Genomic DNA, 20,668 nt, shown 5'->3' with positions numbered 1-20,668 from the left:
AAATATCGGTTAATCAAATGTGATTCAGCTTGATTCCCCTGTTTAAATATCGGTTAATCAAATGTGATTCAGCTTGATTCCCCTGTTTAAATAACGGTTAATCAAATGTGATTCAGCTTGATTCCCCTGTTTAAATAAAGGTTAATCAAATGTGATTCAGCTTGATTCCCCTGTTTAAATAAAGGTTAATCAAATGTGATTCAGCTTGATTCCCCTGTTTAAATAAAGGTTAATCAAATGTGATTCAGCTTGATTTCCCTGTTTAAATAACGGTTAATCAAATGTGATTCAGCTTGATTTCCCTGTTTAAATAACGGTTAATCAACTGTGATTCTTAGTTGTTGTGCTGAACAGCCGACTGACTGTAGGTGCCGAGGCGGACCAATAGGGCGGAGGAGTGAGGATCTCCTGGTTCCAGATACGTTCAAATCCTAGTTGTTCATCTTTCAGAAGCTTGTCTTAATCCATTTGAAGCCAACAAGCCCTTAGACAACTCTCCGTGTATCTCACGCAGTCTCGCTCAACCCACTTTTGGATGGTGTTTAGATGAACTGGAGCAAACGCTATGGCACCGACATGTTTAACATCCAGAACACTGTTTACCGGTGTGATGCTGAAAGACACCGAAATGGGACGGATGCCAAACACATTCGGGTCCTTCACAATTACTGTCATTCTTATTTACAGATAGTAGAACATGTTTTCAAAAAGGCCTAATGATTTAGTGACAGAGGAGAAAGAAAAGACTATCAAGATGGCTCTTCTACAGTCTATATTCAGTGTTGTTCTCTGCCACAACTCACGTTTACTGAGTTTGCCTAATTTGTGACCGAATCTGTTTATAATGTGGTTTAGTTTTTTTTTTTTACCTTGGTGGTCCATGTATTTGTATTGCTGTAAACATTTCTGCTTGTTTGTTTGTGTTGAGGTCAGTGCGTTACGTCTTGGAGTGTTTATACCTGTTTTACAGTAGGTCAGGTTATAGAGGGTTGCCGAGGGCCTCATTAAGGATTGCAGGACGTAGGTTGGTCAGGTGTGTTTAGTCTGACTGTAAAACACGTTAGCAATACTGAGGAAGGGGTTAGAATACTCAGGAAGGTGCATGTGAAACTAGTGGAGAGGAAATGAAGGGGGCGTGAGGACAAGTACAAGGTCACGAGGGTTCAGGAGGCTAGTTAAAGCACAAGGCTGTGTCACCCCGAGAGTTGTCCCTTCTAGCACAAGACGTTGAAAAGTTGTCATCCTATTTGAGGAGACAATAAGAAAATTTGGTTGGAAGAGGAAACAAATGGTTTTGCTCAGTGGGGTGGATTCGATTCCCCACAACCCTGGCCATACAACTGACACAAGTGCCGTTCAGACAGGAAGCGCCACGTCTTTGTTTAACCATTATTGGAGAAACATTACACACGCGATGTCTTGGCGTTAGGTTCTGTTCCTTTTGAGTAACTCACCGCCATCACATGGTAGTGCGAACAATACTACTAATGACATTAACACTGTAATGTTATAATAGCAGTACCAATGGCAGTGAGCAAGGTTTGAGGCAGGGGTGGTGGGTGGGTTTAGCAACTGCATGCAAGATGACCAGCAGAGTAGCAGATAGAGTGAGTACCCTGGTCCCTGACCAACTTTAGTAGACCCCCATTTTAGATTAGGAACCTTCAGGCTTTCATCTTTCGTGTATCATGTCTACAACTCAGTCATTTATTGAATGAAAATAAAACTGGTTGAACCCGGGTCAGAGGTCAAAGAAATGAGGGGAAATGGGGGGGGGGGGTGGAAAGTGAAAGCTACAGCCACCTGGATCTACTCATCCTGAAGAATGTCAAACGTTTGGAGTTCTCCACTTCTTTTTATTTCTCGAGATGTGGCGATGTCCGACTTGTGTTTAAGGCCCTGCTTGATCGCGGGAACTCCCAGTGAACTCGGCACAGTTGATGTTGGGATGCGTGACGCACACATTTTGGTACTCATCATGCTATTCGCTCAGCCAGGGGTTTTGACCGGAAGGAACAACTCTCTGGCCATCGACCTCTAACACGCTTGCGCCCAAGCCACCACGAGATGCCACTAGATGCCACCCCTCAAATCTGTACTTTGCACGCAATTACGCTGCTAACTGAAAGGCGGTGACCTTACCACTGCGCCATACAGGGGCCCCCCATTTCTCCTTTCCACTTTGACATTTACACAGGCCGCCCAATTAAGACATATATTTTTACTGATTGGTCTTTTGACCAATCTTATGAGATCTTTTCAAATCAGAACCTGTATTTCAGCTAATTAGCATCCAGAACCCAAACTAGATTTGGTTATGGTCTGTTAGCAGAGTTAGAGATGAGATTTATCCCGACAGTTTTACGTCAGGTGGGGCCATAAGGCCTGGCCAGAAAGACCTGTTTTTAGGCTTCCTTCAGCGGTCTTTGGAGCGACATTTTCCTAGATTAGATAGCGGATATATTAGTAACACATTGATCGTGGGAGTCAGGGTCGCAATCTACGTCTTTCTCAGTAATTAGCATTCCTAGCATTAGCGATGTTGTGGGCCAAGTGTTGTGCCGTGATAACGTTCCATCTGCCCGTCTCTTCCACACTGAACCCTTTCCCATGGGAAGCAGCACTAGAGGACCACAAGGTTACATTTTCAGATGGCATTCATTTTTGTTATCCGTGTGTATGTGGGAATCAGTGTATCTGTGAGTGAGATCGCACACGCCGGATTTGGTTTGGTTTCCCTCTAACCGTGCTTCCCTCATCAAATGTGATTTTGGTTTGTGAGAACAGTGTACCTTATCTAACATTAGATCCACTGGCACCACCTGGTGGACACTGATGGTAATGAAAAATGGACCTTAGATGGTTTTCCAGTCAATGTCACGTGATTAGATATTGTTGAGGTGATGACACCTTCCTAGTTACCTAACTGAATCAGTTTATGTTGTTTCGAAATTTGCTAATTCCCATTTTTTGAACGGGTCACAAACATCACAACAACTGTGATTATGATGTTTTGGTTTGTTTCATTCAATGGGAGATGGCCGGGAGTGCATAGAAACAGATTGCCTGGGTGCCAAAAAGTTACTTGGCACTTTGGAATAAAATGGGTTTATGTTTGTGATTGATCCAAGCAAAATATACATTTTGACATGAGGATTTCATTAGGATCCCAATTAGCTGCTTCATGAACTAGAGGCATCTACTCTTCATTGAACATTACATAGATATGCACAACATTAATAAACAAGTATAGTAAAGATTATAAATGCCTAGTTTCGTAATGACAATGTAATATCAATCATATACAGTCCATTACATCAACTCTGGCATGGAAGTCAGTCTTGACCTATTGTAACAGGGAGACAGAAGCAAAGCAAATGTCTCCCGCTCTAATGTAATCTCTAATGTAATCTCTAATGTAATCTCGTATGTTCTATAAACACATAGCAGAATCCATTTCACTAGGCAGTGAAGCACAAGTCTATCAGAGTGAAGTTATAACAACCCTTTGCCCTACAAAGACAGTGTATTGTATGATGCTAGGCTACTTGTGATACCGTGAATGTGTTGTGAAATACAGCCTTTTCCGTAGTTCTCTGGTGCTATTGTTCAAGGCTTTGGACCTGTTCATTACAGTTTAAAGTCAGTCTGCCGTAATCTGTTCAATGTAGTCTGTTTACTATAGTCTCTTTTTTACCGTGTAAACGTACTTAAATGAACTCTAACATCTAAATGTTCAAGTGTTCATTGTGCTGGGTGTTGTTGTTTTTTTTAAGCTATTTATTTCTATGATTTGACATTTCTGGGAGTTCTATGCAAGCATGTCTCTATATAACGTGGTGCTTGGCATTGCCATCATTGCTAGAAACGTGTCTGTCCCAGCGGTATGTTTTCTGACAAAATAGACCTTTGGGAATAAAAAAATTAATCTCTTTCATCACTACAAAAGACTAGATGCTTCTGCTCATAGGCCATCAGACTAGCTGCCTATCTGCCCTGCACACTGATCTCTGTGCCTTAGAGACTTTCCCGGACTCATTCACAATTCGCACTCCAGTTCATTCACACACACACACACACGCACACACACAGACACACACACACAAAAAACACACACACACACTCAACCATGAACTTTCTGTAGACAGAGTCTGGGTTGGTTGGTTGATTCACTCACACTCTCTTCAGTCACAACAACAGATTCTAGGATCTGCAGCTGTATAGTTATATTTTGTACACAAGGTTCTCACAAGGTCCTTGAAGTTCTTAAAGTACTTACATTTGGATGTCAGAAATGTCAGTACAGGAATTAATGTAAAATCACCCCTTTTTGGACAAAATCAAAGTATTTGAAAGTAAAATTGACCTTATTTCAGAGTACACTTTGCCACGTTGTTCTAAATATCAATATTATTCCTTCGCAGGAGCTTTGCAGCGATTTGTAGGTCAAAAATACCTGGTAAAAATATATTAATCCAGCAAATTAATATAAATGAATACAGGTACTTGGTTTTGCTAGATGTAGATAATGTTAAATACGATTTTAAATACCGTTTATATTGCGTAGGGAATATTACGTTGCCTGAGGAATTTCCAAAATGATTTATCTACGAAGACCCACTAAAACATCTTGACCATATGTGGTCACTAATGCAATACACTAAACATGCACTTTCAATATTGGCATTGTCAGTTAAACTATCCACACAAAACTATTCTAAAAATACAGGTAAAACTGCAATTCTCTGTCCACGTATCGACCCGTTTAAACAGATTTGCGTGTGTAAATACGAGAAAAATAGACCTGGTTTCTAATTTTATGCATTTTCATTCAAACCGACGCCTTCTAGCTCCACCAGGGGCACGTGGGCCAGTGCTACAGTACAGAACTCTGTTAAGCGGGATTGAGTGGTTGCCAGTTTTTGATTGAGTGGTTGCCAGTTTTTGATTGAGTGGTTGCCAGTTTTTGATTGAGTGGTTGCCAGTTTTTGATTGAGTGGTTGCCAGTTTTTGATGGTGGTTGTGATGACGTTCTTTTGAACCATATATAGTAGAGACAGGTTTTGGGCTGTTGTTTTTCTAATGCAAGTCTTTATTCAGTTGGACTGTATTTAATTTAAATACTTGAATCGGTAAATGGTCAAGTTAATTAAATAAAAGAGAACTTTAGATTATTCTTGTAAAGTGCAGAGATAATACCTGAGATAATACCTGATACCTGATAAATATGAAGATGTTTAAACTTTTTTTTAACAAATATAATATAAGATTATATTACTTGGTTTACGTGAAGTCTTTGAAAAATCTTAATTTTGACAGGTCCGGATGAATTCCGTGTACACAAAGCTTTACCATCTGATTACCAGAGACAGTTTTCACCAGGGAAGGTGTCTACGGAGATATAACCCACTGGATAGGATTACAGAAAAACACAGAAATAGAATAGAACAGATGAGTCACTTACAGTGGGGAGAACAAGTATTTGATACACTGCCGATTTTGCAGGTTTTCCAACTTACAAAGCATGTAGAGGTCTGTCATTTTTATCATAGGTACTCTTCAACTGTGAGAGACGATATCTAAAACAAAAATCCAGAAAATCACATTGTATGATTTTTAAGTAATTAATTTGCATTTTATTACATGACATAAGTATTTGATACATCAGAAAAGCAGAACTTAATATTTGGTACAGAAACCTTTGTACAGAGATCATACGTTTCCTGTAGTTTTTGACCAGGTTTCTACACACTGCAGCAGGGATTTGGGCCCACTCCTCCATACAGACCTTCTCCAGATCGCGAGATTGCGAGATCTTGGCCAACAACCTCCTTCCCTCAGTAAGAGCATTGTAGATGGGTCGTGGCTGGGTCTTCCAGCATGACAACGACCCAAAACACACAGCCCGGGCAACCAAGGAGTGGCTCCGTAAGAAGCATCTCAAGGTCCTGGAGTGGCCTAGCCAGTCTCCAGACCTGAACCCAATAGAAAAGGATGGAGCTGAAAGTCTGTATTGCCCAGCGACAGCCCCGAAACCTGAAGGATCTGGAGAAGGTCTATATGGAGGAATGGGCCAAAATCCCTGCTGCAGTGTGTGCAAACCTGGTCTGAGTCAACTTAAGATACAAATGTCACGTTGAGCGCTTGTTGTTTCTTAACTGAGATAGGTTTGTGCGCACTGTATTGTGTGGAATCTAATCTAACCTATCAAGAGCCTATGTCTGTCTTTCTGTAGTGTGTTTGTACTGGGAGGTCCAGGTGTCACTGTGACGGAGTTAAAGGCAATAAGGTACACCACACTCATCCAGCTTTGAGATTGAATACATTTACATTTGTTTCCGGCTGAATCCCTAATGCTGTTATTTCTCCCTATTCTTTCTCCACACACACACAGGGAGAAAAGGGTTTCACAGGAGAGACCGGTCCATCCGGGTCGGCTGGCTACTCGGGTCCAGAAGGTCACTCCGGCCCAGTGGGACCTAAGGTAAGGTGTCAGGTGTCATTATTAACAGTCTTCACAAAGGAAGTGTAGAACCTGCCCTTAAAAGGCATTAAACACAAGATCTCCTCAACACAATCTTGGATGAGCAAATTTGAATTTCCCGGTAGAATCTACTTCCTCGGTCTGTTCATGAAAAAACAAGTTCCAGAACTCATAGAAACCGCCTCCGTAGTATACAATACGAAAAAAGGAAAAAAAACACACTTGAACAATAGTTATATTCGAAATGCTGACTTGTCACTCTTCATTGACAAACAACTGGGTTCAGGTGATTCAGATCTCCCCTGTGGGCTCAGCCTTACACACAGCAGAAACAGACCTTTACTTACAAGCATTTTTATTAAAGGGATACTTAAGGATTTTGGCAATGAAGCCAAAAAGCATGCACGGATGCATACTTCGAAAATCCACCAGAAATAGTTGCAATTCAACCGTAAATAGTTTTATTTTAGGCTTACTATCATGTAGACACTGAAGGTTGTAGCCAGCGACGTTTTGGTCTGTCCTGAACAAATCCTAATGTATAATTTGTTCTGACTATATGACCATGCTCGAACGCGTGACCTCTGGCTTGTATAATAACGTATAATTATGTATAATTACACAATTGGATGATGATCTTTCAGGATGTTTTGTTACTAACTCTTGTAATTAATTGTTTGTTAATACAGTTGTTAATATGTATTAACATTGCAGTTGCATGGTAATAAATGCCAACTAGGCGGAAAATGTTAGCAAAGAAATAAAGGCCAGTGTTTCTGAAATCAGCTGCACCTTATTTATTGAGCTCATGGGGAGTTTGGTTACACGTGTGATGCAACTAGGTGAATCTCCCTCCTCTGGGGAGTATAGCTGATATAAATATGCTTATCCAATTTAGCATGATCAACAACACATATAAGGTATTTCCCTAAAAGGTGCAACATTTCCACCAAGAGACATGGAATACTCTTCATGTGGGACGTGTATATCACGTGTTACCACATGTGTTCATGTTCAGGTCATGAGAATAACAGGAGACTTCTGTTTCTCATTTTAATGAACATTAAATAAATACTTGCAAAGGTTTCTTCTCTCCGCTTGCTGCAATACCTTTAAAGGACAGTTGAGAACTTTAATTAATGCAGTATGTGATTATTATCTTATCTTAGGTTTTTCAAAAATATTATAACGATTAATGCCACCATATAATACTTTACATTTTATGTCCATAAGGTGGGTATAGAAAGTCACCACACCCTTTCAAAATGTTCACCCTTTGTTTCCTTGAAGACTGAAATTAAAACACAAAATCAAACTTGTTCCATCCATTTATTGTTTTAATTTGTGTGTTTCCACTTTGATATTGAGGGTTACCTTCTTTATGCACATATAGACTCCATGTATTGGATTTATTATAATGTGAGGAGCAGTCTGAATCATGCATTCATTGTCTTTCCCAGGGGGACGAGGGTGTTCTAGGACCTCCAGGACACAAAGGCAATCGGGTAATTCTACACAATACATGAGCTTGTATTCTCTGTAATTTACTGTACATGTATACATCTCCAGAAAAAACTAAGATCTCTGCACCTTTTCTTACCAAAAAAGTTGAAAATGAAGGTTTTGAGTGAGGAACAGAAGGGTGAAAATTAAGAGACCCCTGCAAATTGAATGCTTCGGAGCTGTATATATGTCTATATATATATATTTATACAGTTAAGCCCAAAAGTATTCATACCCATGCCAAATTTTGAGCCATAGTGATTTTTTTTTTGACCAATAGGTTTCTTCTGGCTGGATATAACATAAACAAGTGAAAAAACATGTAAAGACATTGTGCTGGAGACACAAATGAATAACCTAACTATTTCTGTTTATGTCTTTTCCAGCTTGAAGAAACCTATTGGTCAAATAAAAGTTCACTATATCAAATGAAAATTATAGGTATGGATGTGTATCCAGACCATAAATGTGTGTGTGTGTATTCGGCAGTGTCTAAAACAATATTCCTTGTTATTTTGTCAGGGACCTGAGGGTAAAGAAGGATATTTTGGGACACCAGGTCTACCGGTAAGAATGTTGATTTGTGTGTGTGTGTGTGTGCAGGATAGAAGGTAATAGTGTGTGTGTGTGAATGCGTGGGTGTTGGTGTGTGTGTGTGTGTGTATATGTGCATGTGTGTATGTATGTAGTATGTATGTAGTCTATGCATATGTAGTAACAAAATGCCTTAAAGTCTGCCTTCTTTATATATCAAGCCAAAACCATTTGTTTGACTCTCTTCGGTAGCTTTCCATTATATTTGACAGACCTGTGTGCCTAATAATGTGTGCGTAACAATTTGGCCCTTGTCAAAGTCGTTCAGATCCTTACACTTGGCCATTTATCCTGCTTCTAACACATCAACTTTGAGGACAGAACATTCACTTGCTGCCTAATACATCCCACCCACTGACAGGTGCCATGATAACAAGAATATCAGTGTTATTCACTTCACCTGTCAGGGGTCATTATGTTATGGCTGATCTGTGTTTATCTTTTCATTTTTTACTTACTACTTTCTGGGTTTTGGGAAAACAACACGTTAAGATGTGTTCTAAGATTTTTGGCCACTGGATGAGAAACAGATCCTCGACAATTGCAGATATGTACCGCATGTAATAAAACCCAAAAACTTTTAAACTTGGAATTTTATAACTAACTGAGCTTTGGTGGTGATTTATTTATAGATTATGCACATACAGGACAAAAAAAACACTTTCAGGCCAAAATGTGTACTTAAATTTTTTTTAAATATATGCAAAAGTCCCAGGCCCTATCTTAAAGCAAACATTTCACTGTTAGTCTATTCTTGTTGTTGACGAAGGACGTGACTTGTTCACTTGATGTGTGTCTTGTATTTATCAGTGTCATATTTATCAGTGTCATATTTATCAGTGTCATATTTATCAGTGTCATATTTATCAGTGTCATATTTATCAGTGTCATATAGCCCTAACTCTGTTTCCAGGGCAACCCAGGCATTCAAGGACCAACGGGCCAACAAGGTGACCCAGGATGCAATGGGACGGAGGTCTGGTACCAAAAGCTATCATCAAGTGCACTAATTCAGTTGAGGGTGCCCAGTCTTCCTGGTAGAAGGCAGTGCACTCTCTAGGACACAGTGAACCATTTGGGAGGCGTGCGACAGTTTCTCTGAACCATTGATAACCATGTTTACACAGGGGGTGAGAGGTTTTATTGGTCCTCCCGGTTCCAGTGGTGAAAATGGAATGAGAGTAAGATGCACGTTTTTACTTGAGTGTTTCACAACTGTCAAAGAGGCACGGTTACCGCATGGTTACAACAACAAGGCTGGCTTACGTGATTGATGTGCCCTTCTAAAACATTCTGCCCTTGTGTTCATCGGTGCTCCATCCTTTCTGAATGCAACTGTCACTTTACTTTTGATATGAGTCACAGTTGGAGTGTTATAACGCGTCATAGAGAATACATAGCGGTACGGTGAAGCTCTAGCCAGGTGTTATGACCCCGGCTGAAGCACACCGACCACATCCAGGCATGTGACACACCCAGTTCCATTGATCCAGACCTACCTCAGGTCGGCAATTCTCCACACCAAAAAGTTTGCCCCAGTTTATGAACAACGATGACATTTACTGAAGTTTCGCAGACAACCCATGGCCAAATTGTCAGGACAAGCTAGTGCCTGCAAAAAATTATTGCGTTAAAAATCTGACCAGAGATTCACCACGTGTGAACACTTAAAAGAAAACGTTATTATTGTATCCTAAAACCAGGTGGTTTGAACCTGTTATGCTAATGGTTTGAAAACCGCAGAGCATTACACTATATACCACTGGCTTTGGCGAACTGTTCTCATCACCCTGGTAACCAGTTTATAATAGCAATAAAAGAGCTTGTGGTGTTTGTGGTTTATGGTCAATATACAATGACTCTGAGCGGCGGTATATTGGCCATATAACACAGCCCCTGGTGCCTTTTACCTTATTATACCATCAGTGTGGGATTCTGTTGTGCCGTATGGTAATGTAGGCCAACCACAATGCATGCTGGTTTATATTTCTCCTGTGTTTTTGTTCAGTAAGCTGGGGAAACATGTTTTAGATTTTCTTTTTAATTTCCCAGGGTCAGCAAGGACCTCAAGGACCAAAGGTAAACTTCCCGTCTCCTCCTCTTCCTCCTGCTCTTTGTCTTTCCTGGTCATTTTTACTAATATCAATAATATTAATGAGAAACATCAGCTGCATTGCTCATCATCATTATTATTAAAATGCTCAATGTGTGTGTGTGTGTGTGTGTGTAGGGTGAATCCAGTATGTCAAATGTAATAACTGAGCCTGGGCTCCCAGGAAAGGCCGGTAGCAAGGTAACCAGCAACATCCCATAATACACAACTTCCTTATCTCCCTGCTCTCATCGATCTCAATTCGCTCTCTTACTTTCCTCTGCCTTTATTTCCTCTACCTTTATTTCCTCCACCTTTATTTCTTCCACCTTTATTACCTCTACCTTTATTTCCTCTACCTTACTTTCCTCTACCTTTATTTCCTCCACCTTTATTACCTCTACCTTACTTTCCTCTACCTTACTTTCCTCTAACTTTATTTCCTCCACCTTTATTTCCTCTACCTTTATTACCTACACCTTTATTTCCTCTACCTTTATTTCCTCCACCTTTATTTCCTCCACCTTTATTTCCTCTACCTTACTTTCCGCTACCTTACTTTCCGCTACCTTTATTTCCTCCACCTTTATTTCCTCTACCTTTATTTCCTCCACCTTTATTTCCTCCACCTTTATTTCCTCCACCTTTATTTCCTCCACCTTTATTTCCTCTACACCTCCACTGTGTGTCTGTCCTTAACTGTTTCCCCAATCCAACATGGACGCACACATCCTGAACTTGCAGAGGTCTGAGAGGTTTTGACGTCTGTAAGTGTGGCGGGGCTGAGAAACTCCCCCCTCGTCCTGCCCCGCCGTGCGGCTCTGTAGACAAACTCCCTCTCAACAGCCCAATGGGTGAGGACACGTCAGGAGGGCAGTTGCATCCCGTGATCAAGCATGATATGGGCCAAGTCAATGGGACATGGTGAATCATAACGCCTGTTACACGAGCAGCGTGGTCACGCGGACGGCCTCACTGATACGGCCTTACACTTATTAAATCCTCTCAGACCGTTTTTCAGGACTGACATTCACTCATTTCTCTTGGTGTCTCACAGGGTGTCCCTGGCCAACAAGGGCCAAGAGGGTCACAAGGAGATGTTGGACCACGCGGTGTTAATGTGAGTTTTATCGATTTGCCACGTTGAATCGCGTTGGGATTTTTCGACGTTACAATGTATGTTACGTTTATGTCTTCCCAGGGCTGTGTGGTAGCTTCATGACTTCAAATGAGTTGTACTATTATAATGACAGCATGCCGCCTGTAGAAGCCCTGAGGTTCACAAGTGACCTGTTAAAAGGGTCTTTACATGGCTCCAAATTCAAGGAACACCATTTAATGTTGCACTGTAATGTTGCATGAATGGCCAGCTGGGGAATATTTAGCTTGGTGTTGTTGATGTTCCAGGCCTTCTGACCCTTTCCTTTATCTTAGGGATTCAAAGGCCTACCTGGGGCCCCAGGATTAAAGGTAACTGTGTGCGTGTGTGTGTGTGTGTGTGTGTGTGCTGACCACATTACATTGGTCTGTTTGAGGTGATGGGAAGGTGCCTCAGCTGTGCTGACACTGTTGACCTTTTCTGTAGGGTCAAGAAGGGCGGAGCTTCGGCGTCCCCGGTCCTCCAGGTCTCAAGGTAAAGGGTTAAATATTTACAATTAGGCTGACTGTGAGAATTTAGAAATGTGTTTCTAGTGTTTCTAGTTCAGTTGCATGGCATTATTTAAATATTCTCTATGGGGAGCTAACAAGATGGGGTAAAGAGATCAAACTCTTCTAGAAAATACCATGGGTAATTGCTGTGAAAGGATTCTGTATGGAAAAGAGCCTGAATCTTGTCATAGCACCACACTATTTAGGCAATTCTTTCTGTGGTTTACACACTATGTGGGGTTTGAAACTGGGTTACACTTTATTTTGAGTCCCAATCAGGGGGGGGGGGGGGGGATGGTCAGCAGAGTGGCAGCCAAAATAGTCAGGTATCGTCAGCTGCTTGATCTGCAGCACAACATGGAGGACTTTGGACAGGGACGGCTATGAGTCCTTCGGGGCTGATAGTCCTTCGGGGCTGATAGTCCTGAGGTCTGGTCCAAGGGCTCATGTCCTCCTATGTTTAAATGAAGCAGGACAGGATAAGGTAGCCCTTTCTGCTAAGGAAACTTTCAACAAATGGTAAAGAAAGGCTATGCTTTTGTCTTGTAGGGCAACCGAGGCCCCCCTGGATCTCCCGGACCTAAAGGAATCAAACTATACGCCACTGCTCCCTCCGACATGAAGGTATAGTCTCCTCAGGTCACTTCGGGCTTTGGTTCAGCTACTAAGCATTAGCTTTCAGCCTAACTGCATGAAGCACAGAGGAAGCTTTAACTGTTCCCCTAATGGAACCAAACCGAAGCAGGCCCAGCTAATGGAACCAAACCGAAGCAGGCCCAGCTAATGGAACCAAAGTAGAAGGGCCCGAATGTGTCCATTAGAAACTTGAGTTTTCATTGTAGAACGTTATTCGTTTGGAGCGAACCGTCTCTTTCAAGAAGATTTTTTGCCATTGACTGAATCAGCGTAATGAAATCCATGTTCTGTTCAGGGGCAGACCGGTGACTTGGGGGAGAAGGGCTGTAAGGGCTTACCGGTAAGGCGTCTCCTGGTCTCCGGGCCCTTGTACATATTTACCTTGTGATCATCTGTGGTGTTCCACGTATCCAGTGATGTTGTTATTTGACTGTGTTGTATGCATGCCAGTGTTGTTTTACCTTCTTATGTTTTCTAAGTATGTTTTTTGGATTTTACATTTGCGCACTGCAGAGGAAGAATACAACGTGGCCAATAAAGAATAGTAGAGAAGTTAACTCTATTTTACTGACTTGGTTGGGCTGTCCATGACCAAGTTTTTTTTTGGTGGGCAGAGATTCGACTCATCTGTCTGACCGTTTAAAATGTTGTCCGTAAAGTTTTGATGCAAAGTGCAACTTTTGCCCTGGCAACATTCATCTGAAATGAGTGGTCATGATTGAAGTAATAAGACACCTAATGTCAGGTGTTATTACACTGTCATATCAATGTCTTATCACTACTGTCAAATTAAGTTTAGTCTGGAAATCTGAATTCAAATAAACACAGTTAATGTACTGTCAATAAGAATAACTCTGTGTCCTCACGGTCTCTCTGTCTGCCTGACTGTCTATCTGTCTATCTGTCTATCTGTTTGACTTTCTGTCTGAGAATCTGTCTGCATGTCTGTCTGCCCTCAGGGTTTTGCTGGCATGGTCAACTTTAAAGGAGCTAAAGGGGACATCGGGGATCCAGGCTTTGAGGTAAAACACTGACTTGGCCTGCTGTTACCATAGTAGGAACATGAGGTTGTTATACTGACTGACATACAGTGGGACCCACTGGACACTCAAGGCCGTTATACTGACGGACATACAGTGGGACCCACTGGACACTCAAGGCCGTTATACAGACTGACATACAGTGGGACCCACTGGACACTCAAGGCCATTGTACTGACTGACATACAGTGGGACCCACTGGACACTCAAGGCCGTTATACTGACGGACATACAGTAGGACCCACTGGACACTCAAGGCAGTTGTACTGACTGACATACAGTGGGACCCACTGGACACTCAAGGCTGTTATACTGACGGACATACAGTAGGACCCACTGGACACTCAAGGCCGTTATACTGACTGACATACAGTGGGATCCACTGGACACTCAAGGTCGTTATACTGACGGACAAACAGTGGGACCCACTGGACACTCAAGGCTGTTGTACTGATGGACATACAGTGGGATCTACTGGACACTCAAGGCAGTTGTACTGACTGACATACAGTAGGACCCACTGGACACTCAAGGTCGTTATACTGATGGACATACAGTAGGACCCACTGGACACTCAAGGCCGTTGTGAACGTGATTGTGTAACAAATGCAGTATCCTAGCTTGACTAGTATCATTGCAATCGTTGCAATCATCTTGCAGTAACAGAATTTGAACGTTTAGTCAATGCTGCTTTATTGCCTTGTGCTGTCAACGTTGTGTTGCAATGTTATAATTCGACAGTCAATCTGTTCTATTCCATTTGGAGGACCGACTGTCAGTCTGTTCTATCCCATTTGGAGGACCGACTGTCAGTCTGTTCTATCCCATTTGGAGGACCGACTATCAGTCTGTTCTATCCCATTTGGAGGACCGACTGTCAGTCTGTTCTATCCCATTTGGAGGACCGACTGTCAGTCTGTTCTATCCCATTGGGAGGACCGACTGTCAGTCTGTTCTATCCCATTTGGAGGACCGACTGTCAGTCTGTTCTATCACATTTGGAGGACCGACTGTCAGTCTGTTCTATCACATTTGGAGGACCGACTGTCAGTCTGTTCTATCACATTTGGAGGACTGACTGTAATGCGTTGCACTTTCAGGGAAATCTCGGAAACCCCGGGGATCCTGGAATGGCTGGATATGAGGTAGTTGTCCTGTTCTGAAATCAGGAATTGTGTTCTTCTGGTCGTGTTTTAGATTTTGGTCTTGCATTTGTGTGTCTGTCTTTAATACATGGTGTGTGTGTGTGTGTCTCTGTGTGTGTGTGTTAACATTCATTTCAGGGAAGAAAGGGGATTCCCGGATCCCCAGGTCTTGAAGGAGTACTCGGACCCACAGTCAGTCATTACATTTGATGTTTTAATGTGTGTGTGTATGTGTTGTTGTGAGAGGTTGGGTGTGATTATGTGTTGTTGAGTGTGTGTGTTATAGAGAGGGTATTTGTCGGTGCCAACTTTTTTGTGTGTCTACAGGGACCGAAGGGTAGTCAAGGTCAAGGTGGTGACCCTGGAAAGGTGAGTCGAAACGCTTCATAACATCTTCCGCCATCGTTACTTAATCATCTCCATCAACGCTGTCAATGAATGTGGTTCACTGGTTGGATGGCTATTGTCCCTGACCCTTTGTACTTTACATGTGTAACTGTTATTTGTCTTAGCCTTTTCTGTCAGGGCTTGTACTATTGACTAATCTGGATAACGTGTGGAGTTGGAAATACAATTAAGTAGTGTCTGTGTAACATCAGCACTGGGTCGTGTTCGTTAGGGCAAATTGCAGATAAAATGTTTTGTGAGCATTTCGTGTCAGAATCACATCCAAGCTTCAGGTAGTGTCTCCCTGTTTCTGTCTGTTCAATCCCATTTGGTGCTTAATGAATACAAACCTCTATCTCCTCCGAGTGTAGGTGTTCGTAATTGGCGGAGGGATTAAAGGAGGAGAAGGATTGCCTGGCCCTCCAGGGCCACCGGGATTAACCGGCCCCCCAGGTACTCTACCTTTGTTCAACATATACAGTATCCAAAAATATACACCGTTGAGCCAAAGCAGTATGACCACTCATAGGTGAAGCCAATAACGCTGATCATCACCTAACAAGGGCACATGTCGAGGTCTGGGTACATTAGATGGCAAGCAAACAATCAGTTCTCATAGTCAACGTGTTGGATGCTGGAGACATGGTCAGGAGTAAAGACCTGAGGAACTTAGACAAGGGCCAAATTGTTATGGTCGGACGACTGGGTCAGAGTACCTCTGAACCGACATGGCTTGTGTGGGTCACTCCTGGTCAGCAGCGGTGAGAATAGAAAATGCTAATGATGGTTAAGAGAGAAATGTGTCACAACACAGTGCATCGCACCTTACGTAGCCTCAAGCTGGTCAGAGGGGCCCATGTTGGCCCCCAAAGTCCCCAGATCTCAATACAATTGAGCATCAGTGGCACATTCTGGACCAACAAGTCTGATCCGCGGCGGCTCCATTTCACCACTTACAGGACATGAAGGATCTGCTGCTAATACCACAGGACACCTTCAGGGGTCTTGTAGATTCCGTGCCTCAGTGGGTCGGTGCTGTTTTGGCGGCACATGGAGGACCAACAGCAATATTAGGTGGTCATAATGTTTTGGCTCATGAGTGTATACCCTCATTAATATTCACACTCCTCTAACCAATCAGGTGTTGGGTAGTACTGTGTAATCCCATCTCTGTAAACACCGTGAACTAATGACATGAACACCTGTTCTTCCAGGTCACACAGGCTTTCAAGGGCCACCTGGACCTCGAGGTAAGCCCTGATACGCACGCACGCACGCACGCACGCACGCACGCACGCACGCACGCCATCACCATCACGTTTGTGTACCTGGGCTCTGGGCTTCTTGGCAGGTCCTGACTCAGGAGGAGCTCCCGGGTGGAAGGGGGACAGCGGACCTAAAGGAGATAAAGGAGACCCGGGGCCAATCCTCCATGGAGAGCCGGGCCAAGACGGGTCCCCGGGAACACCTGGGGAGGCCGGGGACCCTGGACTGCCGGGACCACCAGGAGACACAGGTAGAGCGCATGACGCGAGTGGTAATTCTCATCCCTGGGCATCTTGAAGTGTAAGTGCTGATCTCAGATCAGTGTTGCCTTTTAGAACACAATGAATGAGAGTAAGTGGAGATGAAGGAGTTGGTCCTACAACAGTATTTCGAATCCGAGACACTTCATGGTGTTTTTACACTAGTTTATTAATGACATACGACTCACGTGACAGAAACTTATTTAATCCTACTGGTATTTTACTTTATTAAAGAACGGGGCCTCATGTCTCGGTCATTACAGGAAATGTCAGGATATTAATAGGACCCCCGGGGGAAAAGGGTACCAAAGGTCAACTAGGGGACCAAGGGAACCGAGGCCTGGATGGTTTGAAAGGTGAGTTCCCTTCAGATTCCTCTTGTTTTGTGATTGGAGGGGCACCTACTGTATTTTGATTGGTCAGTGTGTTTTAGACCTCTGCTCTCCAAACGGGGTCATTGCCCTCGGTTGGCATTCGCACAAAGTTGGTGGGACGTTTCCTACATTACGGTGCAACATTGATAAGAAATGTCCTTTGGTTGCCATTACTGGCGAGGTGTTCTCAGTTGGCCTCCTCAGTTCTCCTGTCGGCTGCGTGTGTCAGTGTGTCCCTGTCTCCTCCGCCACAGGTCAGAAAGGAGAAATCTGCCCGTCGTGTGGGGGAACCGGGCCCGCCAACCCAGGACCCCCGGGACCCCCCGGCCAGCCTGGACTTCCAGGTGAAAACACAGCCGGCATAACGCAACATTCATATGGGGATGCGTCGCGTCGTAATGTCACGTAGAGCAGGGTCACTTGGGCGGCTGATTCTGAGGGGTTTCCGTCTGTTTCTGAGGGGTTTCCGTCTGATTCTGAGGGGTTTCCGTCTGTTTTGGAGGGGTTTCCGTCTGTTTCTGAGGGGTTTCCGTCTGTTTCTGAGGGGTTTCCGTCTGTTTCTGAGGGGTTTCCGTCTGTTTCGGAGGGGTTTCCGTCTGTTTCTGAGGGGTTTCCTTCTGTTTCTGAGGGGTTTCCATGTGATTCTGAGGGGTTTCCTTCTGTTTCCACACACCCTCATCCCACAGGCGCTGACGCCGGACCAGGGCCCAAAGGGGACCCGGGATACAAAGGACTCCGTGGTCCACCCGGGCGACCGGTAAGACCTGTTAAGCTACTGCATTCATGGTCTTGCTGTATCAACAGCGTTGCTTGGATACCTGTCGCCAGGGTTACGTGTCTAAGGCTGCTTGGCTGACTCAGTAGAAATCCTCCTGTCACGCAGGGTTCTGACGGCCCGTCAGGGATGCCAGGGCTCGGGGGCCCAAAGGGAGAGCCAAGCTCCCACTACCACCAGGGACCAAAAGGAGACAGAGGGGCCCCAGGACCGGTGGGAAGACCGGGGCAGGATGGCCTACATGGGGCCCATGGCTTACCAGGATCCAAAGGCCAACGAGGCCCCAAGGGTGAACCGGTGAGGATTCAAATGATTCAAATGTGTTTCGAAACTGAAATAAGTTAGTGTCGTCTTTGTGTCCTCTCTCAGGGATGATTTCTGTGGGAGTTAAAATGGTTTGTTGATGGACTCAGTTTTTAATGTCAGCTTTTAATGCAGACTATTGTTTAATGAAAAGCCATTGTTTTGCTGATGGACTGAGGTTACAGTTTGTTCTTTCCCGTCAGTTCTTGGGGCCTGGTCTGAAGGGAGACATTGGCTTCCGAGGCTCTCTGGGACAACAGGGATACCAAGGACACGACGGGCCACCAGGTCCAGTAGGCGTAGGGACACTTGCCCCCCCAGGACCCAAAGGCAGCATTGGGGTCCCAGGGCTTCCCGGAACACCAGGCCATCCAGGTACCATGATGCAACACACTAGTCACGCACTATACATCAGTCTCTGCTCATCAGTCTCTACACATTAGTCTTTACACATCACTCTCTTCACATCAGTCTTTACACATCAGTCTTTACACATCAGTCTCTACACATCAGTCTTTACACATCAGTCTCTACACATCAGTCTTTACTCATCAGTCTTTACACATCAGTCTCTACACATCAGTCTTTACACATCAGTCTCTTCACATCAGTCTTTACACATCAGTCTCTACACATCAGTCTTTACACATCAGTATCTACACATCAGTCTTTACTCATCAGTCTTTACACATCAGTCTCTACACATCAGTCTTTACACATCAGTCTCTACACATCAGTCTTTACACATCAGTCTCTACACATCAGTCTTTACACATCAGTCTCTACACATCAGTCTCTACACATCAGCCTTTACACATCACTCGTCCCAGGGCTTCCCGGAACACCAGGCCATCCAGGTACCATGATGCAACACACTAGTCACGCACTATACATCAGTCTCTGCTCATCAGTCTCTACACATTAGTCTTTACACATCAGTCACTGCTCATCAGTCTCTGCTCATCAGTCTCTACACATCAGTCTTTACACATCAGTCTCTACTCATCAGTCTTTACACATCAGTCTCTACACATCAGTCTTTACACATCAGTCTCTACACATCAGCCTTTACACATCACTCTCTACACATCAGTCTCTACACATCAGTCTCTACACATCAGTCTCTGCTCATCAGTCTCTACTCATCAGTCTTTACACATCAGTCTCTACACATCAGTCTCTGCTCATCGGTCACTACTCATCAGTCTTTACTCATCAGTCTCTACACATCAGACTCTACACATCAGTTGGGACATAATTGTCCTTTTCTTTCAACGGTTTGCTCCCATCTTCTAACCTATCCCCATCAGGTCAGAAGGGGGAGCCCAGCAGGAGGGAGGCTGACGAGGGACCCCCAGGCCCCCCAGGACAGATGGGGCTACCAGGCCCACCGGGACCCCAAGGTGAGCACCTCCAGGGGGGACCCAAACCTTAGATGGAGCTGAACACGTTAAGTTAAATCAGTAACGGACATCTGCCTCATAGCCTGGTTACTTACTGGCAATATGCATCGTCCAGGCTATGAGGCAGATGTCCGGGCTATGTGACATCGTCCAGGCTATGAGGCAGATGTCCGGGCTATGTGACATCGTCCAGGCTATGAGGCAGATGTCCGGACGATGTGACACACTGGTCGGGACAGGAGGCCATTTGTAAATGCATTGATTTACTGAGCTTAACTTGGTTCTCTCAAGCGTTTCTTTGTTTCTTTCCTGGGTTGAGAGGGCAACATTGGGGATGGCATCAGAACAGTGTAACAATACAGTGTGTGTGTGTGTGTGCCACTGAACCTGATGAACATCAGTCGGGTCAGAACGTGACAGGACATTATCAGAGGGTTGAGTTTGCGCACGCAGGTCCTGGTGGTGGTCCCGGATCCCCGGGGAGAGACGGCCAACCTGGAGAGAAGGGAGATCCGGGGGGTTTCATCAGCCCGGGCGGACATGGACCCCCTGGTCCGAAAGGTGAGCAGACCTTCTCAGTCGCTTCACTCTGATCAGAATTGCACTAGGTATTACGTTGTGTTTACATTGTTATATCTCTATGCATATTGCCAGTAAGTAACTAGATAACATGTCCTATTGAGCGGACAGATCTATCCAGAGGAACCCACACAGTTGATAGCAACGATGCTATTGCAGACTGAGCTACACAGCGTG

General features: G+C 43.9%; 1 protein-coding gene across 1 annotated transcript in view; it reads left to right on the top strand.

Moving 5' to 3' along the window:
* LOC105006887 (collagen alpha-5(IV) chain) overlaps positions 1 to 20,668 on the top strand; it is a 38,021-nt gene that overhangs the window by 3,855 nt on the left and 13,498 nt on the right. Inside the window, exons 3-29 of the mRNA XM_020044182.3 lie at positions 6,236 to 6,289; positions 6,395 to 6,484; positions 7,945 to 7,989; positions 8,510 to 8,554; positions 9,495 to 9,557; positions 9,709 to 9,762; positions 10,634 to 10,660; positions 10,812 to 10,874; positions 11,731 to 11,793; positions 12,108 to 12,143; positions 12,259 to 12,306; positions 12,873 to 12,947; positions 13,255 to 13,299; positions 13,919 to 13,981; positions 15,100 to 15,144; positions 15,283 to 15,336; positions 15,472 to 15,513; positions 15,903 to 15,984; positions 16,746 to 16,781; positions 16,883 to 17,047; positions 17,321 to 17,413; positions 17,686 to 17,775; positions 18,118 to 18,188; positions 18,315 to 18,503; positions 18,713 to 18,884; positions 19,820 to 19,912; positions 20,366 to 20,473. Of these exons, the coding sequence (XP_019899741.2) occupies positions 6,236 to 6,289; positions 6,395 to 6,484; positions 7,945 to 7,989; positions 8,510 to 8,554; positions 9,495 to 9,557; positions 9,709 to 9,762; positions 10,634 to 10,660; positions 10,812 to 10,874; positions 11,731 to 11,793; positions 12,108 to 12,143; positions 12,259 to 12,306; positions 12,873 to 12,947; positions 13,255 to 13,299; positions 13,919 to 13,981; positions 15,100 to 15,144; positions 15,283 to 15,336; positions 15,472 to 15,513; positions 15,903 to 15,984; positions 16,746 to 16,781; positions 16,883 to 17,047; positions 17,321 to 17,413; positions 17,686 to 17,775; positions 18,118 to 18,188; positions 18,315 to 18,503; positions 18,713 to 18,884; positions 19,820 to 19,912; positions 20,366 to 20,473 (2,011 nt within the window). The remainder of the gene's footprint in view (positions 1 to 6,235; positions 6,290 to 6,394; positions 6,485 to 7,944; positions 7,990 to 8,509; positions 8,555 to 9,494; positions 9,558 to 9,708; positions 9,763 to 10,633; positions 10,661 to 10,811; positions 10,875 to 11,730; positions 11,794 to 12,107; positions 12,144 to 12,258; positions 12,307 to 12,872; positions 12,948 to 13,254; positions 13,300 to 13,918; positions 13,982 to 15,099; positions 15,145 to 15,282; positions 15,337 to 15,471; positions 15,514 to 15,902; positions 15,985 to 16,745; positions 16,782 to 16,882; positions 17,048 to 17,320; positions 17,414 to 17,685; positions 17,776 to 18,117; positions 18,189 to 18,314; positions 18,504 to 18,712; positions 18,885 to 19,819; positions 19,913 to 20,365; positions 20,474 to 20,668) is intronic.

The sequence above is a fragment of the Esox lucius genome, chromosome 3 (assembly GCF_011004845.1).
Source record: "Esox lucius isolate fEsoLuc1 chromosome 3, fEsoLuc1.pri, whole genome shotgun sequence".
Classification (NCBI taxonomy): domain Eukaryota; kingdom Metazoa; phylum Chordata; class Actinopteri; order Esociformes; family Esocidae; genus Esox; species Esox lucius.
The sequence above is the reverse complement of the archived record's forward strand: the minus strand, read 5'-3'. Positions and strand labels throughout refer to the sequence as shown.